Source organism: Bolinopsis microptera, chromosome 11 (assembly GCF_026151205.1).
Source record: "Bolinopsis microptera isolate Bmic1 chromosome 11, MBARI_Bmic_1.0, whole genome shotgun sequence".
Taxonomy (NCBI): Eukaryota; Metazoa; Ctenophora; class Tentaculata; order Lobata; family Bolinopsidae; genus Bolinopsis; species Bolinopsis microptera.
Window position 1 is genome coordinate 10692832 of NC_087082.1, and position 26928 is coordinate 10719759.

General features: G+C 40.2%; 2 protein-coding genes across 5 annotated transcripts in view; both read left to right on the forward strand.

Moving 5' to 3' along the window:
* LOC134822797 (threonine--tRNA ligase 1, cytoplasmic-like) overlaps positions 1–23717 on the forward strand; it is a 117286-nt gene extending 93569 nt beyond the window's left edge. For both annotated transcript variants that reach the window (XM_063834055.1, XM_063834054.1), the window contains exons 13-20: positions 11174–11339; positions 11896–12026; positions 12473–12526; positions 12579–12630; positions 20772–20919; positions 21248–21351; positions 21923–22008; positions 23333–23717. In XM_063834055.1, the coding sequence (XP_063690125.1) occupies positions 11174–11339; positions 11896–12026; positions 12473–12526; positions 12579–12630; positions 20772–20919; positions 21248–21351; positions 21923–22008; positions 23333–23451 (860 nt within the window). In that variant the 3' untranslated portion in view covers positions 23452–23717. The remainder of the gene's footprint in view (positions 1–11173; positions 11340–11895; positions 12027–12472; positions 12527–12578; positions 12631–20771; positions 20920–21247; positions 21352–21922; positions 22009–23332) is intronic.
* LOC134822807 (selenoprotein F-like) overlaps positions 1–25264 on the forward strand; it is a 97923-nt gene extending 72659 nt beyond the window's left edge. Inside the window, exons 1-4 of one of the 3 annotated variants that reach the window (XM_063834072.1) lie at positions 22440–22450; positions 23899–24055; positions 24207–24314; positions 24444–25264. In XM_063834072.1, coding sequence (XP_063690142.1) covers positions 23903–24055; positions 24207–24314; positions 24444–24626 — 444 coding nt within the window. In that variant the 5' untranslated portion in view covers positions 22440–22450; positions 23899–23902 and the 3' untranslated portion in view covers positions 24627–25264. Of the gene's footprint in view, positions 1–22439; positions 22451–23898; positions 24056–24206; positions 24315–24443 lie in introns of those variants that run through there. The other 2 variants (XM_063834071.1, XM_063834073.1) reach the window with 2 other exon arrangements.
* The last annotated feature ends 1664 nt before the right edge of the window (positions 25265–26928 follow it).

A 26928-nucleotide genomic window follows, 5' to 3' on the forward strand; every position in this document is an offset into this window, starting at 1 on the left:
GTTTAAGAATTTTATTATGTTTGGGGACCGGTTTTTGGTACACCGGCCAATGTTTACAAAATCATTATATGATACATAACAATATAATTTTATTTAATATGCGTGAATATGATAATTTATTAAATTGAAAACATTTATATATGTTAAATGTTATTAGAAGTATTACAGGTTATATATTATGAATATCATCATTTCCTAAATTGAAAACCAGATTCGAAAGAGTAAAATTCTAAATCATCCATATCTTACTATATATAAAGCGAGACGATATATATGGATGTGTTTATCCGTACCATTTTACGCAAAAACCGTAAAAGATATACAACTGAAACTTTTTTGATTGGGTCAAATGCTTTAATGACCTTCAAATCAGCATGAAAAAATAAAAAATTGGCCAAGGAATAGGAGTTTTAGAGCCCAAAATTTGGACCACCAAGTGGTGTCAAAAACGCGAATTAAATAGGTAATAATTATTTTAGTCTCTTGAGTCTTGACACCATTTTAGGGTTATACGGGTTCCTGCTAGTTATCTTTAATTCGTCAGTTTTATCTGAGGTCTTTCTCGATCCGATAATGCACAATATAATACCTTCCGGGAATTATTTCCACTAAAAGTCTCGGACACTGAGAGCTGATAATTTGCACATTTTTCCCGCAAGTGAAGCCAAGGTATTATCAGCATAGACTCAGACTGGCTGGCGGCAAGTATTAAAATACAATAATACCTTGGCTGCTTCGGGCCGCTCGTGATAATTCCCGACAACTTGCTGGAGGGAATTTGCGGCCCGAAGCAGCCAAGGTATTATTGTATTATAATATTTTCCGGTTCCGAATTCGAAGGGGTGTAATCCGATACGTGCGCATGATACAATATAGTGTCTAAAAAAAATTGTATCTCAAGACAAGTGGCAGATGTGACGATGCATTGGCTATTGTTTAAACAGATCAAAGGAAAGATGAAAAACTGGAGTTTGGTAGACCTCTGGAGGAGATTTATTGATGATGTACTTGGGGTGTGGTTAGGAACAGTCCGACAGTTCAATCTATTCGTGGAGCAACTGAACAAACTGGCAGAACCATTTGGAATCAGATTTGCTGACCAACAAATCGGTAAAACTGTTAATTTCCTTGACATCACTCTAACCTTGGATACTTACAACCAGATCCAATATAGACTCTACAGAAAGGAGACAGATGCTAGGAATTACTTGCGAACGGATAGCTTTCATCCTCACCATGTATTCGAATCTGTGGCGTTTTCCCAGATGATACGAATCATAGAAAGGAACTCGCAAGACTCAACCTGTGTAGAAGACTTAATGGAGCTGAAAGCAGATTTATCTAAAAGCGGACATAACAGCGTTAAGTTAGAGGAGATCGAGCCGAGAGCAGTTGTCAGAGTACTGGAGAACACCCACGGAGCCAACAGGTCTAAGGAGAGTGAGAACGCTGATAACTTAGTCTTTTCAGTACAACACTCTTCGGACAACATTCAGCTGAAGAAGTTGATTCACGAACTTGGACCGGACATCAGGAGGATATGTGGAGATATACGTGTGATATTTGCCACACGAAAACATCCTTCAATCGGGAAACAGGGTAGTGAAGAATCGACAACTTGGAAATAAGGCTGAATGTCCCCAAAAAACATCACAGAAGTGCTCAGCCCCTGGATGCAAGACTTGCCCGGTATTGTTCGATCTTGACTCTAAGATCATGGTCAACGGCATGGAGCTTAATCTAGACGAATCCCTCACGTGCAAAGATAAGCACATTATTTACGTTGCACAATGCCAGCAGTGTAGGGCTATTGAGGGATCTGAGGACACTTACTTTGGGCAGACGTTGACTCCATTCCACATTAGGCTCAATGGGCACCGGAACAAGTTCAACATTGACGACCGTGCCCTCTACGAGCACTCAGCCTTATCAATGCATTGTTACGATGTACACAAGGACACTTTCAGTTTTGACTGTTTCAAATTCGGGATTGTGACAAAGACTAAACCTTCCCTATTAGATAGGGAAGAGGCTAGATTTTGTGCTAAGTTTAGAACTAATGTTTGGGGTTTAAATAGGATGGAAATTAAAAGATAGTTTTACCAATATCTGTAATTAATTAATTTTAACAATTTTGTGCCAATTTTGCGTAATTTTTCTTTATAAATTTTATCTACCACGCTATCAGTGAAACAATTTTATCGTATTCCAATTTCTGATCGACTTTCATGATATTCTCTAATCATGACCTTTTTATAAATTTTTGAATCTCTTTGACTGAGTATTATGATTGATTTTATCTGACTAATTTATTTCTTTTTTGTAGGCTCTAGCGATGTAATAAACGAAGTTTCCAAGCCAAATTTGTGTGTTTCCCTTCGTGTCCAAAATCAATCATTTTACGGAACAGACAAGACACCATTGACATGAGGGGGAACACACGCGGGATGCACGAAGAGATAACTACAGTTTAAATCTCTCTGAAAAGCTCGTCAAAAGAGAATTGCAACTAGGACTACTCAACCGAGTGAAGGAGGACAGCGTCCTCCTAAGCACTAAAATACTTCCCAGTATCCGCCCCAAGATCGGCAAATCATTCCATCACAAAGACTTAGACCAGAAGTCCCAGTCCATCTTACTCCAGGCTAGGGTTCAAATCTTGGAGCAATGCGCTATTACAGAGGCTCAACGTGACACGAATAAATTACAACTTGGTCTTAGTAAAGCACTAGATAGATACGGAGATCGAGAGAGGATAGAAAAGCTTATTGACGACCAGAATCGTAGGTTAAGGACAACGAACCTAAAGAGGCTGGACAAGAAAGTCAAATTCCATCTTGATAAGGCAAAACAAGAGCGCCAAAACTCTCATCCTCAACCCAACACTAACAGGATCAGCAAACGGAAACGGGATGCTGACCGAAGAGGAGCGGAAAGAAAGAAATACCGTGCATCAAAAGCCGCCAAAAAGGTTGAGTGGATGAAAAACCATGTGGAACGGAACATCAAGGGTAAATTGGTTATAAACCTTTCTTCACAAGAAGTACCGGACATCGCGTACATGTATTTAGCAAAAGGTCTCAACTTTGTTGAGAGTAGACCAGTAGCAAAAGAAGATTTACTCTTTGACGTTAAAGAGTTCCTGCGAAAGATGGAACGGAAAGCATACTTCCACCAAACCCAAACAGATACAGCCGGTGATACTGAAGATATCCACAAGGATTTGCGACTACGGTCTAGAAGGCATCCGCAAGACTACAGTCATCCCCTGTTCGATGAAATCAAAACAAGATTGACGGGATTCGTCACAAACCCAAATCCTGACGAACCACATTCAAACCTTACTGATGCCGAACAGAGAGGAAAGGGCTGGGTCTTGAAATCAATAGAGGATCAAAGTATATTCGTCACGAGTGCGGACAAAGGTGGAGCTACGCTGCTTTTGGACTATAGGACCGTGATGGATACAGTTAAATCTGAACTGGAGAAGGAGACAAAATTTACAAAATTTGAGATAAGTGTAGGAGTGAAAATGGAGCAGACTCAATTGAAAGTGAAGGAAGCAGTCCTCAAACATCATCATCTGAACATCATCTCTGAGGAGGTAAAGAAGCGAATCACAGGTATAAATGACAAGGGGAACATGGTCCACGCACCTGAAATCCGCCCTGAAATACCATATGCGTACCCTTTATACAAGGTTCACAAACTATCTCAAGAACAAATCGAGGCAAAGACTATACCACCTGTCAGATTAGTTCACGCAACTAAAGGAGGGCCCCTTTATCGTTTAGAGAAGTTTGTGAGCCCGTACGTCACTCAGATCAGCAGAAAATACTGTGAGGAGGAGTTCATCTTGGATACCCCAGACATTATTTCTCAGATCAACAGCTACAACAAGGAGACGCTAAAGGGCGCTTCTAGAAACTTGCAGCTCTTTACTCTAGACGTGGCAGCATTATATCCTAGCATCAGGCCTGAACTAGCGCTTACTGCTCTTGAGGATGCCCTCAATAGTGATACCAACTTCTCACAAGAGCTAAAAGCGGCTTTGCATGAGTTCACTGACCTGATTTTCCGGGAGTCCTTTGTCACTTATCAGGGAGAGGGATACATTAACAAGGAGGGTATCCCGACGGGAAATTGTATCTCAAGACAAGTGGCAGATGTGACGATGCATTGGCTATTGTTTAAACAGATCAAAGGAAAGATGAAAAACTGGAGTTTGGTAGACCTCTGGAGGAGATTTATTGATGATGTACTTGGGGTGTGGTTAGGAACAGTCCGACAGTTCAATCTATTCGTGGAGCAACTGAACAAACTGGCAGAACCATTTGGAATCAGATTTGCTGACCAACAAATCGGTAAAACTGTTAATTTCCTTGACATCACTCTAACCTTGGATACTTACAACCAGATCCAATATAGACTCTACAGAAAGGAGACAGATGCTAGGAATTACTTGCGAACGGATAGCTTTCATCCTCACCATGTATTCGAATCTGTGGCGTTTTCCCAGATGATACGAATCATAGAAAGGAACTCGCAAGACTCAACCTGTGTAGAAGACTTAATGGAGCTGAAAGCAGATTTATCTAAAAGCGGACATAACAGCGTTAAGTTAGAGGAGATCGAGCCGAGAGCAGTTGTCAGAGTACTGGAGAACACCCACGGAGCCAACAGGTCTAAGGAGAGTGAGAACGCTGATAACTTAGTCTTTTCAGTACAACACTCTTCGGACAACATTCAGCTGAAGAAGTTGATTCACGAACTTGGACCGGACATCAGGAGGATATGTGGAGATATACGTGTGATATTTGCCACACGAAAACATCCTTCAATCGGAAACAGGGTAGTGAAGAATCGACAACTTGGAAATAAGGCTGAATGTCCCCAAAAAACATCACAGAAGTGCTCAGCCCCTGGATGCAAGACTTGCCCGGTATTGTTCGATCTTGACTCTAAGATCATGGTCAACGGCATGGAGCTTAATCTAGACGAATCCCTCACGTGCAAAGATAAGCACATTATTTACGTTGCACAATGCCAGCAGTGTAGGGCTATTGAGGGATCTGAGGACACTTACTTTGGGCAGACGTTGACTCCATTCCACATTAGGCTCAATGGGCACCGGAACAAGTTCAACATTGACGACCGTGCCCTCTACGAGCACTCAGCCTTATCAATGCATTGTTACGATGTACACAAGGACACTTTCAGTTTTGACTGTTTCAAATTCGGGATTGTGAAAAAGACTAAACCTTCCCTATTAGATAGGGAAGAGGCTAGATTTTGTGCAAAGTTTAGAACTAATGTTTGGGGTTTAAATAGGATGGAAATTAAAAGGTAGTTTTTTTGTGGTTTTTACCAATATCTGTAATTAATTAATTTTAACAATTTTGTGCCAATTTTGCGTCATTTTTCTTTATAAATTTTATCTACCACGCTATCAGTGAAACAATTTTATCGTATTCCAATTTCTGATCGACTTTCATGATATTCTCTAATCATGACCTTTTTATAAATTTTTGAATCTCTTTGACTGAGTATTATGATTGATTTTATCTGACTAATTTATTTCTTTTTTGTAGGCTCTAGCGATGTAATAAACGAAGTTTCCAAGCCAAATTTGTGTGTTTCCCTTCGTGTCCAAAATCAATCATAGTGTCTAATATATAGAACGCCAGTGTTATTTGTTTTACAACTTGCCGCCAGCCAGTCTGAGGTCTATGCTGATAATACCTTGGCTTCCCTTGCGGGATATATCGGCAAATTATCAGCTCTCAGTGTCGGAGACTTTTAGTGGATATAATTCCCGGAAGGTATTATAATATAATAATGCCTTCGGCTCTTCGGGCTCCGCTTGATAATTCCCGACAGCTTGCTGGAGGGAATTTGCGGCCCGAAGAACCGGAGGTATTATGTATTATAATATTTTCCGGTTCCGAATTGGAAGGGGTGTAATCCGATACGTGCGCATGATACAATATAGTGTCTAATATATAGAACGCCAGTGTTATTTGTTTTACAACTTGCCGCCAGCCAGTCTGAGGTCTATGCTGATAATACCTTGGCTTCCCTTGCGGGATATATCGGCAAATTATCAGCTCTCAGTGTCCGAGACTTTTAGTGGATATAATTCCCGGAAGGTATTATAATACATAACACCTTGGCAATTTCGTGCCCGCGCGTTCCCTCCAGCAAGCTGTCGGGAATTATCGCGCTCAGCACTCAACAGCCAAGGTATTATTATATTATAACTATTTCAGGGAATTATATGCACTTAAACCCGTCGACACTGAGAGCTGATAATTTGCAGATTTGTCCCGCAAGGAACCGAAGGTATTATCATCACATACTGCGAGTCACCTCAGACTGGCTGGCGGCAAGTTTCAAAACAAATAACAGTGGCGCACTATTATATATTACACACTATATTGTATCATGCGCACGTATCACATTACACATCTTACACGAGCCCCCGTCAATAGTTATAACAAGGGGGGGGGGGGTAATTTTTTTTTTGTTTTGTTTAGGTAAAAGTAGTTACCTAAACAAAAAACCAACAAATAATACCTTCGCTTCTTCGGGCCGCAAATTTCCTCCAGCAAGCCCTCAAAAGCAAAGGTATTATTGTATTATAATTAATTTCCTAATTCAAAAATATAATTTACACCGAAAGTTTTTACGTTGACGTTGAGCCCAATAAGATGCACATTTGAATTAAGTTAAGCTTTATATTATTATCTATTTTACTATATATTATTATTTATTGCAGATGTTCAGGTAATTAAACCTACTAAACTAGTTAGTTTGGATCCTGTATATCTTGATAGAATTAGTTAATTACTGGTCTGGTATCTCTTTGAATTATAATCTTAAGTCTCGTCAAATAACGTAGTGTTATAAAGATAAAATATTCTGGTAACTCCATATAATGACGTTTAATAGCTCGGAAGTAAAAATAGAAATCCTCGAAGATGAAGACAATATTATAACTCGATTGTTTAGTTTGTAGTCCGTGCTAATGGATAGCCGCGAGTGTTAATTGAATTGCTGACTCCTCAATGTTGATCTATCTCTAAGAATATTGAGTTTTCCTTGTCCGGGGAGAGGATCCTGTTGACCATAATCTGCCAATCCATGTAAGAAGTAGCAACTATCATATCTTGTTCGGGAGCTGTCTTTTTGAACATCCTTCGAGCGTGGTAGACTCTCCAATTATCAGTGATTACAAACTCTCCCGAATTCAATCTTTTTGTGTAGTGCCTACTAGGATCCTCCACTAGTCCTCTGTAGTACGTGTACGCTTCCCAAAACTTCTCTCTGGTTCCCGTGTCCGTGAAACGGGTAAACATGGCCGAATCCAGGTTGAACGGTTGATCAACCGTTTGCCAAATGTCCTTCCCGAGCATATTCACCACACAGTGGTGAGTCATCTGGAATATTCCTGTTCCTGGTGGCGTGTATCTGTAGGTCACTGGAACAGTTTTCAGCACTTCCAGAAGGTCGGATCTTTTCTCTGACATCTCTTTGATCGCTGAGAATGAATCTACCCAGAAACTCTCGCCACCCTCAACAGTGTTCTTCACACAATGGAAAAACTGCACGTGCGGTGTCTGAAAATATGATTGGAAAAGTAATCTTACAGATCTCACAAAATAGCCCGTTTCCTCTTACCGCCGTTTTTATTTATCTCAACCACGAAGCAGAAAAGTTCCACATTAAGGGGACTAATGTTAAAAAATGAGTCAGTAATGTTTGAACATTACTGACTAAAAGATTAGTCTTATCAAGCTGATTACGATTATGTAAAAATTATTTCAAAAAACTGATACTTTTTGAGTTATAGGCATTTTAAGCCTTAAATCTGCCATTTTTTGCCCTTTTTTACGATGAATTTTACTAAGTCGTTTGAGGCCACATTTCATAGCCTAAAACTCAAATCTGAGAGAAATGCTACTCCAAAAAGTTTGATATGATCATCAGCTACACTTACAAGAATTTTTAAAGCGATATCTGCTGACCCGGCCCGGGTGATTGCTAAAATGTACAACTTTAGAAGTAGGCAAAAATTTCAATTTTTCTTTTTTCGACCTTGTTCGGTCTGCAACTTCGTCATTTATTGTTTAATTATATAATCCTTTCAAGGGCCTCTTGTCAGTAATATTCAAAAAATTTTCAAAAACCGTTTAAAATGACTGAAATATCGGTATTACAGTGACAGACTTCTCAAAATTTCCAAAACTTTCGAAAAAGAAAATATTTATTTCTTCGAAAGTGAGTGCTCTCAAAAATAATTTTTATTGTATCAAATCTTATTGTTTTGATGTATACTTTCTTAATATGAAGTTAACTACAGGGCCCCGGCATAAAAGCTTTTTGTACATAATATGTCCCCTTAGTGGTATCTGACATAATAGTATAACAATAATAAGTTCGCCATTTACCAATAACTCGAAAAGTTTGGGGCTTCTTCTATAACGATACCCAAAAATATTCTTGGGCTAGATTTAGTACCTGATAAAAATAAGAGAGGTCAAGGTGAAGTGCAAGTCCCCCGGAGCCATATCCTGAGTTGTTAGGATTTGGCTTGTACTTTACCAGATCCACCGTTTTAAACACAGTCCTCCGCAAAGGACTCATCTTTAGACCCTCCTCTACGACGTCCAACATGCCCTCTTCAGCCGGTATATAAACAAAAGCTCTAAGAAACAGATAGTAAACAAAGTAAACATTTCTGTCCCCTAATCTTTCTCAAACAAAAGTCATGCAATTTGCATACTTCTCCATTTAACTCTATTCTGAGCGATTAAAGTTAAATTGTTTAAATCACATAAATTATTTAACGATAATTTTCGAACACTAAGGTCGTGTAGAATCAGTGAGAAAAGGTTTGACTGCGGTCTTCCACGCCGCCCTTGAAGCTGTAAAGTGTTAACAGCAAAAACAAGCGACGAATAGGCTGGACCATCTGTAGGCCCACGCAGTACATGTCCGAGCATCCTCCACCGACTACGAGCCACTTTAGCTGACAATGGTTCGCTATTGCAGCGTTTATACAAGTTCTTGTTGGAAATGATGTGAGGGTATTTGTAATTCAAAATTGATCGCAGATGACGTCTGTGAGCAATATCTAGTTTTTCCAATACTGATTTAGGAGCAGCCCAGCAAGATGAATTGTACATTAAAACGGATACTACCAGAGCCTCATACAACAGAAGCCTCTTGCTCAGAGGGATCTTATGGTTCCAAGCTTTCTTGTATTTGTTAAACGCGGCATATCCCAGACATATCCTTCTAGAGATGTCCTCCTTACTACAAAGCATGGAGCCAAGCGTGATACTCTTTCTCCAGAGCTCGTTCCCTGCAATTGGCTTACCCTGATCGTCTATAGCTCCCTTTTCAGCTAAGTACACATGAGTGAAATCAGTTTTGTCTTCGTTAACGAAGAGATTCCAATCTTTAAGGACTTCTGTTGCAATAGGCAACAGCTCCCTCAAATTGTCCTCATCTTCATCATTGAAGTCGATATCATCAGCATACTCACTGTCAAGTGGAAGACCGATATCGGTGATAGGTGGGTTAGGCCTATTCATTGCAGTTTCAAGCCTGTTACGGAGGTCACGCAAGGCACCCGCTAAGACAAGTGTGAACAAACATCCAGACAGACAGTCACCTTGGAATGCACCGAGAAAACTCTGGAATTCAGCAGACAGTGTACCGTTGATATTGACTTTGAGCTTGGTGTTGGAAAGCTCAACACCAGCCGGTATACCTTTCAGAAACACTATACCGTATCTCATGTAGTGGGTCAGGAACTCTGTGGTGTTATCAACGTCCTTTATTACCCAGGAGTAGTCCCAAAGCTTGGAAACTTCCGCGTCTGGCTCCCCCCAGAATTTCTGTTCTGTGTTCTTCCTTCTCGTCAGATCTAGCAACTTTTCCATACGAGAGTGTATGGGGTTAGGTCCGTAGTCTCCCCTCATGGTCCGTGCAATTAGTCCCTCATGTCCATCACTCCACTTCAATCCAAGATAATGCTCTGACATTCTACCAATCTCCTCCACTTTGATCCCCGGGAACAAGCTCCCACTTAAAGGTAGATCCAGGCACTGGTGGGCGTGTTTCCCAAAACAGGTTTCACATCGGCACATATGACGGGTCTCGATGTGCAGCAAGTCCCTCCCGTCCAGCTGGATTCCCTTTTCCGTAGACTTGACCGATTTACAGGGCCTACAAGAGTTAGTGCAAGTTTTGCAGTAGTTACGGAACAGTCTTGCCAACGTGGGATAGTGCTGAGATTTCGGTTTCAGCCGTGTCAACCAGGATAACATGTTTCCTAGATCGGGTATGGGAATGAGCTCAAATTATGCATATGCCTCAAAATATGCATTTATCTGGTCTTAAAATCTTTTATGTGAATTAAGATGGTTCTCATTAGCTAAGAAGAAATTTTAATGACATAGCTAATTCTAAACGATTACTTAATAACCCGTCTTATGACATACTCAGTATAAGGAAAAATGAAATAAGATAGAATAAAATAAAACAAAATGAATAAACGGAAAATAAATCCAAGAAATTTAGTGATGCATTGCAACTCGTTTGGGAATTTTATTATGTAAGTTTTTTTTACGTATTACAGGTTATATATTATGAATATCATCATTACCAAAATTGAAAACCAGATTCAAAAGAGTTAAATTCTAAATCATCCATATTTGATAATTCGTCAGTTTTGTTTGAGGTCTTTACTCTTTCTCGATCCTCTAATGCACAATAAAAATAATTTACGCCGGAATTTTTTACGTTGACGTTGAGCCCGATTAGATGCACGTTTGAATTAAGTTACGCTTTATATTATTATTTATTTCATTATTATTTAGTGCAGATGTTCAGGTAATTAAACCTACTAAACTAGTTAGAACTTGTATCCTGTATAGTTAATGACTTGGTTTTGGCTGAGCCTGCTCGAACGTGACTAAATTTATCTGTTCGTTGGGCGACAAATTTTAATATTCTGATCGAATTGACTTTAAAGCCAAAGAATAATACCGGTTTAGATAAGGTCTCATGTTTTCCTTAGTAAGATGCATCAAGCATGTAAGAAGAGTCTAAGATGATAATTATTAGAAATTTAGCTCCAAAATAACATTAAAAATTGTTTCAGATTTTGGAGTATTGCACAGGAACGAGTTATCCGGTGCACTGTCAGGACTGACGCGTGTGAGGCGCTTCCAGCAAGACGACGCGCACATCTTCTGTACAACCGACCAGATTGTTGACGAGATCAGAGGATGTCTTGAATTCATGCAGGCTATATATTCAGTTCTAGGGTAAGGATTACACGTGAATAAAATAGGTATTTTGGTTTCCGTAGTTGCAAACATTGCGCCGAGTTAGAACGTCGGAATTGTATTTCAGAATGATTACAGCTTTGAAAATAGTTTTACGTAACTTTGTATAATGGGGTATAATGTTACTTTTTGCAGCAGATATTTATATTATTACCACACAATATATAAAATAAATATAATAAAATATAAAATAAACTTATGACTATTCTATAATATTATACTATGATAGTATACTATGATTATCGAACTTGACACAAATATAACGTATTTAACAATAAATATTCTAAAGATCTGTTTTATCAGACTTATAAGACCGGTAAAACATGCATATTACAATATTTATATATATTATTTATATATAATATATAATTATCTATTTCACCAAATTTACGTACGCATTTTTTGATGTGATTAAAACTTTTCTTCAAAGAATACTATAAGATTCCTAAGATCTCTGTTGCCACGGGATTTTTAGTATATTATATGTACATTTATTCCTAAATATACCTGTATCATAATATGATATCATTATCAGATTCACGTACGAACTGGAGTTGTCTACCCGGCCGGACAAGTATCTGGGAGAGATAGAGGTTTGGGAGGATGCGGAGAGTAGACTGAAACAGGCTTTGGACGAGTTCGGGGCTCCTTGGAAACTTAACCCCGGTTAGAGACTAAGAGACAGTGGAGACTTGGTTTCCGTAGATTGTAGGGATATAAGATTATAAGTGACAATGGATACTTTGTAAAATGTAGAATTATCAATTGTAACAGTGGAGTTCCCACCTACGAGTGGTGGCTGAGAGGTGGCGCGCCTGAGAGGTGGCGCGGTGTATGCAAAGTATGATAATGTCAGCCGCGCCGTGGACGTGATAATTCAAACGTAATGAAAGCTAATGTCAGCCGCGCCGCAAGGCTGACATTATCATACTCTGCATACACCGCGCCACCTCTCAGGCGCGCCACCACTCGTAGGTGGGAACTCCACTGTTATGGTGTAAAATTTAGGTAATTGTCATCTTGAGAATTTTGATATCCAATTTTCAACATAATATTATGATATTATGAAGCGTCGATGTGGCTGATTTCGGAAATAACTGTTCTCTTTTCAGCTGACGGTGCATTTTACGGCCCCAAGATTGACATTATTGTAAGCGACGCACTACGAAGGGCCCACCAGTGTGCTACCATCAGCTAGACTTCCAGCTCCCTCTAAGGTAAGGGCCCACCAGTGTGCTACCATTCAGCTAGACTTCCAGCTCCCTCTAAGGTAAGAGCCCACCAGTGTGCTACCATTCAGCTAGCCTTCCAGCTCACTCTAAGGTAAGGGCCCACCAGTGTGCTACCATTCAGTTTGACTTCCAGCTCCCTCTAAGGTAAGAGCCCACCAGTGTGCAGCCATTCAGCTAGCCTCCCAGCTCCCTCTAAGGTAAGAGCCCACCAGTGTGCTACCATTCAGCTAGACTTCCAGCTCCCTCTTAGGTAAGGGCCCACCAGTGTGTTACCATTCAGCTAGACTTCCAGATCCCTCTAAGGTAAGGGCACACCAGTGTGCTACCATTCAGTTTGACTTCCAGCCAGAGGCACATATTAGGTGCGGTAAAAAAATCGAAAATATGCGGTACCGCACCCGACTATCTTATCAAAAATAGGTCTGTTTATGTGTTACTGAGGGTGTAGTTCTTTACTAAGACCATGATTGAACCTATATCTCTATATTGAGATTCAGTTATCTGAGAACAGTGACTTGATCTGGTAGAGATCAGGAGACAGTTATTTGAAGACGCCTCTTGATAGAGTCGATCAGATCCGATGCCTGATCGCAAATATGTGACACGCTTGTTGGCATTGATCGTCAGTACTTGTAAACCATTTGATCCAAGATCCATTAAGCCCACTATAAAGCCAACGCTACAACGAATCGAGCTCATTACCCGATAAAAAGGGCTGCAGGTATGATCGAAGTTCGGTAACGACGAGGGTTCCATAACGGCCTGGGTCACGGTCCCGAAAGGGCCTGGGTAACGGTCCCGAAAGGGCCTGGGTCAGGGTCCCGAAAGGGCCTGGGTCACGTGGTAACTGGGTCACGTGGCCTAGGTAAGAGTTCCAAAAGGGCCTGGGTCACGGTCCCGAAAGGGCCTGGGTAACGGTCCCGAAAGGGCCTGGGTCAGGGTCCCGAAAGGGCCTGGGTCACGTGGTAACTGGGTCACGTGGCCTAGGTATGAGTTCCAAAAGGGCCTGGGTCACGGTCCCGAAAGGGCCTGGGTCAGGGTCCCGAAAGGGCCTGGGTCACGTGGTAACTGGGTCACGTGGCCTAGGCATGAGTTCCAGAAGGGCCTGGGTCACGGTCCCGAAAGGGCCTGGGTCACGTGGTAACTGGGTCACGTGGCCTAGGTATGAGTTCCAAAAGGGCCTGGGTCACGGTCCCGAAAGGGCCTGAGTCACGGTCCTAAAAGGGCCTGAGTCACGGTCCTAAAAGGGCCCGACTTTTAACATATTTTGGTTTTTACACTCGAAACTCTTAACGCGAAAATTTCAAAGTTATGCGAAATTACGCGGAAAATGCTAGATTATGCGGAAATATGCAGAAAATTACAAAATGTGCGGGAGTGTGCGGAAAACAATAAATTATGCGGAAATGTGCGGAAAACGGTAAATTGTGCGATCCCGCACCCATCGCACCTAATATGTGCCTCTGCTTCCAGCTCCCTCTAAGGTAAGAGCCCACCAGTGTGCAGCCATTCAGCTAGCCTCCACAGCTCCCTCTAAGGTAAGAGCCCACCAGTGTGCTACCATTCAGCTAGCCTTCCAGCTCCCTCTAAGGTAAGAGCCCACCAGTGTGCTACCATTCAGCTAGACTTCCAGCTCCCTCTAAGGTAAGAGCCCACCAGTGTGCTACCATTCAGCTAGACTTCCAGCTCCCTCTAAGGTAAGAGCCCACCAGTGTGCTACCATTCAGCTAGACTTCCAGCTCCCTCTAAGGTAAGAGCCCACCAGTGTGCTACCATTCAGCTAGCCTCCCAGCTCCCTCTAAGGTAAGAGCCCACCAGTGTGCTACCATTCAGCTAGACTTCCAGCTCCCTCTAAGGTAAGAGCCCACCAGTGTGCTACCATTCAGCTAGACTTCCAGCTCCCTCTAAGGTAAGAGCCCACCAGTGTGCTACCATTCAGCTAGACTTCCAGCTCCCTCTAAGGTAAGAGCCCACCAGTGTGCTACCATTCAGCTAGACTTCCAGCTCCCTCTAAGGTAAGAGCCCACCAGTGTGCTACCATTCAGCTAGACTTCCAGCTCCCTCTAAGGTAAGAGCCCACCAGTGTGCTACCATTCAGCTAGACTTCCAGCTCCCTCTAAGGTAAGAGCCCACCAGTGTGCTACCATTCAGCTAGACTTCCAGCTCCCTCTAAGGTAAGAGCCCACCAGTGTGCTACCATTCAGCTAGACTTCCAGCTCCCTCTAAGGTAAGAGCCCACCAGTGTGCTACCATTCAGCTAGACTTCCAGCTCCCTCTAAGGTAAGAGCCCACCAGTGTGCTACCATTCAGCTAGCCTTCCAGCTCCCTCTAAGGTAAGAGCCCACCAGTGTGCTACCATTCAGCTAGACTTCCAGCTCCCTCTAAGGTAAGAGCCCACCAGTGTGCTACCATTCAGCTAGACTTCCAGCTCCCTCTAAGGTAAGAGCCCACCAGTGTGCTACCATTCAGCTAGACTTCCAGCTCCCTCTAAGGTAAGAGCCCACCAGTGTGCTACCATTCAGCTAGACTTCCAGCTCCCTCTAAGGTAAGAGCCCACCAGTGTGCTACCATTCAGCTAGACTTCCAGCTCCCTCTAAGGTAAGAGCCCACCAGTGTGCTACCATTCAGCTAGACTTCCAGCTCCCTCTAAGGTAAGAGCCCACCAGTGTGCTATTATTCAGCTAGACTTCCAGCTCCCTCTAAGGTAAGAGCCCACCAGTGTGCTACCATTCAGCTAGACTTCCAGCTCCCTCTAAGGTAAGAGCCCACCAGTGTGCTATTATTCAGCTAGACTTCCAGCTCCCTCTAAGGTAAGAGCCCACCAGTGTGCTACCATTCAGCTAGACTTCCAGCTCCCTCTAAGGTAAGAGCCCACCAGTGTGCTACCATTCAGCTAGCCTCCAGCTCCCTCTAAGGTAAGAGCCCACCAGTGTGCTACCATTCAGCTAGACTTCCAGCTCCCTCTAAGATAAGAGCCCACCAGTGTGCTACCATTCAGCTAGACTTCCAGCTCCCTCTAAGGTAAATCATCGATTTTAACAGGGTTTATCTATATTTTCAGCATTTATGCAAAATATGTTGAATACGAATGAATATTGAATAGCATAGTACTATGTTGTATGTATACATTGCACTACAATGTAAATTTACAGAAGGGGTATCCTAAGAAGATTATTGATTTTTTGGCAGAATGTGGAAGCTCTACCCACTAGGCCAACTATACTAGGCCACCTAGCCACAAAAGCACTTTTACCAAATTTCTCGAGCCCCGCTGGTCTCCATATGCCGGGAATTGTTAGCTTCCCCGAAAGATTGTTAAACGAAGGTTTTACTCCACTTTTCTAATGGTTTATTTTGTCGTGATTTGCTTACTTTTTTATTACAGTCTAAATACATTGTCCCGGCAATATTAGCTATCTTTGATAAACATAATTAGTATCATTATAAATAGTATTAACGCTTTAACTTGTAAACTATTATAGAACCCTGCCATACTAGATGAAGGGAAAATAACGTAAATAAAAAGCCAGTTATGAGTATGACCCAAGTGTTTTAAGTGCGAACACTTATTATATAAAGTAGTTTACTGATTGGACTTGACGTGAAATCCTATTGATTGATTTATTGATTGAAAGCCCCTCGTAAGGGGATTGTCTCTAAGGACTAATTTATTCATATTGTTTACATCATTAGATTTAGCAGCAAAAACAATTAAAGAATTAAGAATTTCTATTGGACCTAGGGAGGCCGCTGATTTCGTGGATGAGAAATTTACTCGTGGACCACTCATTTACATTATCAACCCCCTTTGCAGCTTCAGTATTGCTCTCTTGCATTGTGATTTGAACGACGCCAGCGATTGGCATGACACTGAATTAAATACTTCGTCTATCGATGCGTCTAAAAACAGGAGTGGGCCGTTGAAGAATAATGAATTTCTATGTGTGGCAGTATTGCAATCATTGAACCACTCATAGTTTAAAGCCTCTGTGATAACTCCTGAGTTTCGAGACGGCATATTTTCGTGAATAGTTTTTGCACGGGTGGAGGGAGCTGATTAGGGATTTATGGAAAATTTTATTCATGAAGATAAGTGAATTCAATAAGATTATGCTGTGTATAATTAAGATCGAATGGCCGTTGAAAAAATATTTGGTGCCAGTAGAAGGTTTCCCATCTTTATAAAAATAATTCACAAATCCTGGGATTACGGCTATCGTAACTTTTTTTGTCGACGGAATAACTTATTCCCGATAAGCACTCAATTTTGGCCTTAGACGTGAAGCCCCAGACCAAGGATCAATAGATTAGGTGTGACTGAATAAAACTGTGGTAGATTTAAATTCTCACTTCTAAGGGAATGTATGATTTAATTTTGTACAGTATGCCAACATATCAGTGCTGCACGCCGCCGTTTTTTTTCAAAACTGCGGCGGCGTGGTTAAAATCGGCGGCGGCGTAATCGGCGTGAGTTCACGTGATTTCGCAGATTAAATTTTCCTTTAGAATAATACCATGTGGAGAGCAATTTTTAACAGTTTTGAATTTTGACACGAGGCTCGTAATATCTAGTAGACAGTAGTATATAGTATAAACAGTTTCACGCCGTGTACGCCGTTTAAAAACGGCGGCGGCGGCATGGCCGGGAAATCATCGGCGGCGGCGTGTAGCACTGCAACATATCGGGCCATTTTACACTTTAGAGCTTTTATGTGAGATGACCAAGATAATTTTTCATCAAGAATCACACCCAAGAACTAAGCCACACTTAAGCGCAAAATATTCACGTTCTTTATAATAACTGGGGAGAGATTAGGTATCTTCTGTCGGGAAAATATCATATAATTTGTTTTTTTGAGATTAATAAGTAAGCCATTGGCATCAATCCAGTTCAACAACGATTGGGACAGCAAATTTAGTTGAAAAAATACACTCTAGTAAAAGCCACACTCATCGAGCACTGATATGTCTTCAGTATGAATTGTCCCTCCTTTGATGTAGTGGTGCTTGTTTGGCTCAGCGTTCTTCTTCTTTTGCAAGTTTTGAACAAGAAGTCTATGGTAAACTCGATTAAACAAGGCGAGATAAGAATTAGAAAGCAGATAAGAGAGCGAATTAAACAAACGTATGCTATTAGTGTAGGGCTGAACCAAGAGTAGAGGTCCTAGGATGCTGCCTTGTGGTACTCCATACTCCATATCCCTGCACGAGGAGTCAGTGCAATTAACATAATGTTTCATATTTGTAGGGTATGACTTAAACCATTTATTAGCGATACCTCTTATCCCGTAATGATTAAGCTTGTTTAGAAGTATATCGTGATATACTATATCGAAAGCCTTAGAAAAGTCGATGAGGAGAAGAAGATCCATAAGTGCATGTTCACAAGATCTACCTGCCCTAAATCCATACTGCCGTTCGTATAAACTTGAATTTTGAGTCAAGAATTCAACAAGACTAGCGTGCATAACTTTTTCATAAATTTTGGAAAATGATGGAAAATAATTAGACACTTCTGTTTTGTTTCTGTATAGGAACAACTCTAGCAACTTTAAGTGTCAGTGGGAAAACTCCCTCTTGTAGCGATTGTGAGACCTAAATTATTTATAGATACATCATTAGGGAGCACCAACACAAATCTATATCCTGGAGTTTTTAATATGTTTTCAACGTCATTTTCACTAAGGTTATAGCTACATTTGTAGTGTTTAACTTGCCTACACATGTCGCATATTAGATTCTGACGAGATACCGAGCACTTATTACATTTGACCGTCTTGCTGGATGTTAGCACCAGGTTTGGTGTCTACTGTTAAATCACAATGCTGGCAAGCATAACCGTTGCCCTTATATTCACAACACTATTTACCCCCTATACTATTATATCCACTTTATTGTTTTCCAGGCATTAAGATTCATCGAAGGTAGTTCAGCAGGTATATTTAAGTTCAAAACATTCTAATTCAATGTTAAAAATGACAGGAATAAGAAATGGTTATGTGGAGGTTTTAAAGAAATTTGCGCAAAATACGCGCCAGCATGTTATACGAAATTAGGTAAAAAACCCAAAATCGCCATATTCAGGTGCCTTAAAAACCATGTTAAAATTGAGTTAGAGATCTGAAACTTTGCAGGGCGTCTAGACCTTGTCCAAATCGACTGTAAAAAAATTTTCATGTTTCAGGAGTATCGGGAAGTGGGTTTTCTGGAACCCCTGTTTTACAACAGATTGTCGTGAAGGATATATATATATGTATGTATAGACGCTTTGGCAGTCAATTGTAGCCTACGTTTAAGTGTCCGTAGATTCAAAAGTATAAAAGATACAGTCATTTGGAACCACAGGTTTTAAAGATAATTGTTTATACTTTAGTTTACATTATATCGAAAAATAATTTATCGTCATCATCATCACTTGATGACGTCATCAATTTAAGTGTTTTTAAAACTTGATTTTTGACAAAATAACAACTTTTCAAATCGATTTTAAACCATTAAGAAGTAATTTTATTCAAAATTTGAGGACATTTTCATCTTAGATAATTGTTCAAGCATTCTGAAAATCTACCGGAAAAGTTTCCTACCTTACTCCTTCATAAAGATATTTGCTATTGAAGTTAGTGCTTTTTTGAAGAATAATTTTATAAAAACACAAAAGTTGTGAATTAGTATTCTCTGATGTTGGACCATCCCTTGGGTTGTGGAGCTCAATTTTGCTTCTTAAAGGTCTAAATTGTGTTATAGGCTAGTTTTAAAGTTGAAAATCGAAAATTTGCACACGTGGGGACACGCCCAAATTGATTTAAAATAGCTTATATCACTGAAAATTGTTATTTTCACGATTTTTATCAACTTTGGAGTCCCGTTGTGATCCAAGTTCTTTTTGAAATCTTCTGAAACTTTGCATGCTTATCAAACTATATATTAAATACCACTATACAAAAATTTACGATGATTCAATATTGTATGCGCACGCAACGTCCGCTCAAAGTTTGCACGTGCGAAAGGTGAGAATTTTGCTCATTTGTGATTTCGAATATATTCTGCTTTCCCACGATATTTAAATGGCATTATATATGAATTAAATGCCAACTTGAATGAGTAAGAAGTGCCATATTCAGTCTGTTATCGACAGATATACCTACCTAAACACAAGGAAATGTTTTCAAAGGTAAAATTTCGAAATCGTTGAAATTACCTCCTTATTAATGAAGTTTCGACTGTGTAAATTATCCTGACATTATAATCAAAAAGAGATGATATTTGACCAAAACCCATAATCATGGGTAGAGTGAACCGCTGCCAGTGTCTCTCTTTTCCAAACAAAAGGAAATGATATTAATTTGAGGAACCGTCCGCAAATGCAAATTGATACCGAGAATGAAATCGGTCGCTCGCTTTTACCATTCATTCACGGCTTACGAATTGTAATAAAGCTTATTGAGTGGGAAAAGCGAGCGACCCATTTCATTCTCGGTATCAATTTGCATTTGCGGACGGTTCCTCAAATTAATATCATTTCCTTTTGTTTGGAAAAGAGAGACACTGGCAGCGGTTCACTCTACCCATGATTATGGGTTTTGGTCAAATTATTAATAGATAATAACCGTAACATGAGCTAAATGCTATGATGTGAAATAAAATAATAAGATAACTAAGTTAACGTGACGTAACGAGTTCCTGTATAATATAATTTAGAGTTTTTCTGTAACCTGCTAACGTAATCTAGCTTGTTACAACACAAGATAAAGTTGTGATAATTGATCATGTCGAAACCGGTTTTATCTAACAATTGACGAGTTTCCGAGGAATCTAGAAACTGGTCAAATCCACATACTTATGTTATTGTTTCCTTGCCAATATTTTTTTAAAACAAGACTTAGGACAGGTAAATTTTACAAGTTGTTGCGTTTATCACATCAGGAAGTGAAAAAAACGCACTGACCCAGGCCAGCTTAGAAAACCAGTTATGAACCAAAATAAAGTTTTGATAATTCTTGACCATATCAAACCGGTTCTATCTAACAATTGACGAGATTACGAGAAAATCTAGAAACTGGTCAAATCCACATACTTATGTTATTGTTTCCTTGCCAATATATTGTTAAAACAAGACAGGTAAATCTTACGAGTTGTTGCGTTTATCACCTCAGGAACTTAATAACACGTACTAACTCAGGTTTGAGCTGACGTATAACGCCCCTGACGGCACGGAGAAACGACCAGTTATTGTACACAGGGCTATACTGGGTTCTATTGAGAGGATGACCGGTATTCTGACCGAGCACTTTGCTGGAAAGTGGCCTTTCTGGCTCTCACCTAGACAGGTTTGATGTAGGGAAGATAGAATGGTGGGAATGTGGAGTTGCATACTGTGTAGGAGTGGAAATTATGTGAAATATCTGTTGAATATATAAGGTTAATGGTAATAGGTTGAAGAAATTGACCATTGTATGCTGATAGGCCTACTTCATCCGCAAACATTAACAACATCACTGCTCTATGAAGACTTAAAAGAGGTTTCGTTGCTTCGGTAATGGAAATTAATTAACCCTTCTAAAATTTGAGCCATTAAAATTAAATTCAACCGACTAAAATCCACCTTGATTACATCTCAAATATTTTGAATTTCTAAATTTGTAACCCCTCCGACAGGTGATGGTGGTACCAGTAATGCCCATGTTTAACGACTATGCTATAGAACTACAGAAGGAACTGAAGCTTCAAGGAATCGAAATAGACACTGATCTCGACGATGGGTCAGTTAAAAACGTGAAATTAGATCAGTTTAAATAGTAATAAACTTCAAAGTTAATTGAAAACTTCAAAGCTATAATATAATATAGAATACTTGGCAAGATAGATTGCTGCGATAGATTGCTGCGATAGATTGCTGCGATAGATTGCTGCGATAGATTGCTGCGATAGATTGCTGCGATAGATTGCTGAGATAGATTGCTGAGATAGATTGCTGCGATAGATTGCTGAGATAGATTGCTGAGATAGATTGCTGAGATAGATTGCTGCGATAGATTGCTGCGATAGATTGCTGCGATAGATTGCTGCGATAGATTGCTTTCTCTTTTAGATTTATTGTTTGACAGCTCTCAAACCACATAACCTGCCAAGATGTCTTTACCTTTAGTGCACCTGTTACCGGGGGGGGGGAGGAGGATCAGGTACTAAGTGTATGATTAGCCCCCCCCCCCCCCCCCCTTCCCCCCGCTGTTACCTTTATTAGCTTTTCCTGAAACAATCTGGGAGCCGGGAGAGTTCATGTATTTTATGTCAATTAATATTTTCTCTGCTCCAATACTCAAACAATTTCAGATCGACTCTGAATAAGAAGGTCCGGAATGCTCAGTTAGCTCAATACAACTTTATCTTCGTAATCGGTGAAAAAGAAAAGACCTCTGGTAAGTTTTATGAGCATGTTGTTAAATGCGAATGGGATGTTAACAAACGTTAAAACCCCAATTCAATTAACAAAATCGTTGAATCATATGTTGCTTTTGCTTGGGTTGATAATTGATATTTGATATAGCCAAATTGGGGAACATCGTCATCATTCTGTTGCAACACAAGAAGAGCGCCACACATAATCTCAGATATTAGTCTTTTGTTCCCTTTTTTTCCCCTGTTTTTTCTAAATAATTTCTAAACTACGGGAACTTTAATTCACTCTACAACGTAGTTAGTCACTCGTGTGATCGCCTGTCTAGGGAGGTGCCAAATTTAACATTATAAGCCTACACTAATTCCGATCTACACAGTGTGGCATATTTCTATTAAGAGTGCAGTGCCCTAGTGATCTGAGGGATTATTACCATTTTTTCCATATCTTTTTCAAATAATTTGTTAAGATTAAAATTTGTCATTAGAACCACCCGGGCCGGGCACCGTCCCGGTTTTCAATCAATCCCTCATTTTGAGTGGACAAACCGCCCGGCCCTGATATAACTAATAATAATCAGCAGAGTACAGACTGCAGATAATTGCACGATAGAATTACACATCCAGCAGTGGTGCTCAGTTTCCATATTTCCATGGGGCCGGGTGTGTAGTGTGGTGTTCAGTGACACACTTAGTTTACCGGGCATCCTTACACGTTGCATGTACACAATATGTTTCTTCCACTGAACGACAGCCTTTCTGTGTTCTTAGTTCCTTCCACCCCCTTTCCATGAACACCCCTCAGTGTACTTTGGACCCTTGCTCTCATAGAATTATGAGTTTTGAAGCTACTTGAGTTATTTTATTTCTGCCTAGACCTATCTTGTTCGAGCTTTTAGTCCTAGTAGGACGATTTCCCGGACCTGACGACCATACTTTTTGTGATACTTAGACAATGGTTAAAATGGTGTAACAATCTGTTTTGCAGGTTTGCGTTTAGCTATTACAGATAAGTTTAATGGTTTCTTATCTTAAACATTTTACACAGTTGATTATTAAATTACAGGATTGCGGACCACCTTTGTTTTCTGTTTATTCGCTATTTTGTTGGTGGCTATGCCTTCTGGTATCCACCATAAGTCATGACACATAATATTTCCCAAAATTTGAGTTTAACCGGGTTCGGAACGTGACGTTCCTGAAAATCATATCAAAAGAATTTTCGAACATCCCACCGAATCAGGAAATGATAGTTCACAGGTATAGTGAGATAACTGATCTTCTTGTACCCCCGTACTTAGTGCTGTATGCGTGATGTTGTTTATTAAACGTACTCCCCTCGCACAGGTACAGTGAACGTACGTACTCGTGATAACGTAGTTCACGGAGAGTTCAGTGTGGAGGATATCACTGAGAAACTGATACGATTACGGGATAGCAAGTCTAATGAGGACAAACTCGAGTAGCGTTGTAATGTGACGTCATCAGCGGTTCTGTGACGTCATCAGCGGTTCTGTGACGTCATCAGCGGTTCTGTGACGTCATCAGCGGTTCTGTGACGTCATCAGTGATTCTGTGACGTATTCAGTGATTCTGTGACGTCATCAGTGATTCTGTGACGTCTTCAGTGTATCTGTGACGTCGACGTCCAGAGACCAGACGCGATTTGCGATCTTGTTTTATTTTTCTTATGTTTAGGTCTATTATTTAGTTTTATTTGACCCTCCGAAAATTGAAATTGTATCACTGCTTTTCATCGAATTCAGCAAGAAACGAATCGCAATGCAGAAAAAATTCAAAATCATATCAGTACTTTGAAAATTTCAAAGTTTTGTTTTCATTTCTATTTTAACTAATTAATTTTAATAAAATCAGCTTTAAAATCCGAATCACTAATATCTCTCCCTTGCAAAAGCAATGAGTAGGTGGGTCACAATACCCATCTTTCTCTTCCTCTTCCTGGATTGGGTCAAGGCCAACAGCTGCGAAGAGAGCGGCTTCACTTCCGGTCTTTTGTGCTCCTCTTGCGATAAGCTCGCCGACAACAATCTCGACCTTCTCGAAGGATCGGTAAGTTTGTGGTGTGACGTTACGCGAAGGAGATTGTGTGCGTTTTCTTGGTTTGATTAATATTATGTAGCAGCTATTGTAAAAATAATCTATTACAGAATTTATAAACCCATGAAAGGAAATATTGTAGTTATTCCAATTTCAATCGCAGTGCCACGCTTGCTGTGAGAAGGATCAGGTAGAAGATGCTGTGGTCAAGTACTCTTCTGCTCTCCTCAAGGTCTGCGGATGAAAATTAGGTCGTTTCCCTCAAATTAAGGTACGTGAATATACAATTGATAATATTATGTATAGATGTAACGTCTAATTACGATGCAATTTTTTAAATAGTGTTATTGCTCAGCAATCAGCGCTATTGGTTCCCGGAAATAACACCTGCACCTTGCAGGCATTTGTAACAGAAGAAAAGAAAGAACACAAGTACGCGAACCTAGTTATCGAGTACGCGCGCGGAGCGTCCCCCACCCTGATCCTCAAAGATGGGGAGGGAGAGGATGTGGAGTCCCTGTCTATTGACAAGTGGGATACGGACACCATCAGAGAGTATCTCACTGAACATCTCCAAGCTTAGACGAGTGAAGGACTGTGTCACGTGTGTGGCAGATTGGCGTGACGACCGAGTCGTGTGACGTCACCACCGAGTCGTGTGCCGTCACCACCGAGTCGTGTGACGTCGCGTGAGTTATAGATTGAAGCTCTCAAGGCCAACTAGATTTTCTTTATGATGGCTTTTGCCGGTGTAAATTGATTGATGATGATGATAAACTATAAATTTGTTATAAAATTTAATGGGTTTTTAAAAATTTATTTTTCGTAGTAAATTTATATTACTGTACTAGTTCAGTTGCATTTCTATTTTGATGACTTAATGACAGATCGTGTGCATTTTATTACGCACTTAAATACATTCAAGTTTAACCAACCTTTATAATGTTTGGGATATCTTACATTCTTTTTTAGACTTCCATTTTAGGAATTCTGATGAACAGGTTCTAATTAAATGCCTTTGAGGGAAGGCAGAAAGAGTTTGACCAACTCAGAACTTCAGCATTTTAGAATTTGACCTTTTCTAGAATGCTGCTTCAGCTGTGTATGACAACGATTAGTGAAACTGTTTCAGAGCTATTGGTTTGATAGCAGCTGTTGTTAAAACTCATCATTATTACTTTTTAAAAGTCTGAAAGAGTGTTTTGGTTTTATGGTTTTGAAGGTGCGCCTATTATTGATTATCAATTATTCAAACTGAAAAATAACAAAATAATAATAGAAATGAAAGAAAAAAATAACAAATAGAAAGAAAACTTCTTGCTTCCAGCGACATAACTATAAGTATAAGAGCTCATTTTATTAATTTACGCCGATAAGCTGCGCGACTATATTCGGCATTTGTGCCCTTAAGCTGTTTAGTAGTAAATCACACTTACAGCGTACGTAATCGAACTGATGTGGCAAGTTAAGTAAGTTGGGCGTACCCATACCCTAACTACGGCCATGTACAACTACAGTTATTTAGTCCTAACGAAAAAAAGGTGAAACAAATACAAAAATGATCGAACGAGAAGTAGTGTTCCGAAATCCGATGTGGATGTCAGATTGCAGATGTAAAAAACGTCAAAGAGAGAAGATCAATAATGTCTCACTATCTTACTTACTGTGCGGCGCTCAGCCTGTCATTCCACCGAATCTCTATTCGGCGTTCATGAACATGATAGCCTGAGGTCACCAGGTAATATTTTACTATCATGTATCAGAAACAGAAAAGGAGAGTAGTGTGTTTCAACAATTTGGTCGTATCAGCACTCAGAAGTATCTCTGATACAACTTAACTGTAACAACATAAACAATAACAACGCAATAGCGAGGAGTAAAGAGTCTGTCCCACTTGTAATTGTATCACGTCATGACCCCCATGCATTTTCGTTTCACTAACTTTTCCTAAAATTGCACGAGAAATCGATTAAACTTGGTTTCAGAGCTCAACAATGCTTCCTTATGCCTTAAAATCCATGTTTTATCGATACAATCAACATTATTCACCTAACCATGTACTTTTGCGCCACTCCGGGCGCGCTTGTTTCACAAGTCAAGAAAATGACAAAGGTGGTAGCTTAGCTTAAAATCTTTTGGAGTAAAGTATCTATAATCAATAATTTAACACAAAAGAATTTAACACGAAAAAAAAAGTTTGAGTGTTTTCGAGAATCATGGGCATTCGGCAGTGTAAAGAAACAATGCAGTACAACTAAGTGATCTTTCTGAAAATTTGATAATATTAATCTCAAATATTATCCAACGAGAAATTTGTTAACGGGTGATACTCGTAAAATATCTGTTCCGTATATTAGGACCGTCGACGAGTACAACTCGGCGTGCGTCCTGGTAGGTAAACCTACAAGAAATTTGTCGAACAAAACGGCTAACAAATTTGAAATGACTAAAACGCCACGTGGGGTGTCGGATATGAGGACTAAAGCGTGGGAAATTTTGGCTCCCTATATATGGGTGCCAAAATCGTTGGGTGGGTTGATGGCTAGAGCCGTGAGGCGGGCACGCGCGCGCCGCCGCCACTGCTAGCGCAAGGGCTCTGGATAGAGCAATCAACATTATGATCCTGTTGATTAATTAGTATTAGTAACAGGTAACAAATACGCAAAAACAATCATCAGACCTACATTGCATTCTTAACAATAACGGGTCGATTTCGAGTGACCAATAATCGTCGTGATGATACGTCATGTGTTCCTGATAATCATAAGCAATCAAGAAACAGGAGCGGCAAGGTCAAAAGGAAATCGCGGCACGTGCAGAATCGCGATTTTTCCCATTCCCTGCGACGAATCGCGATTTTTGACGTTTGCCGAGACAAATAGATC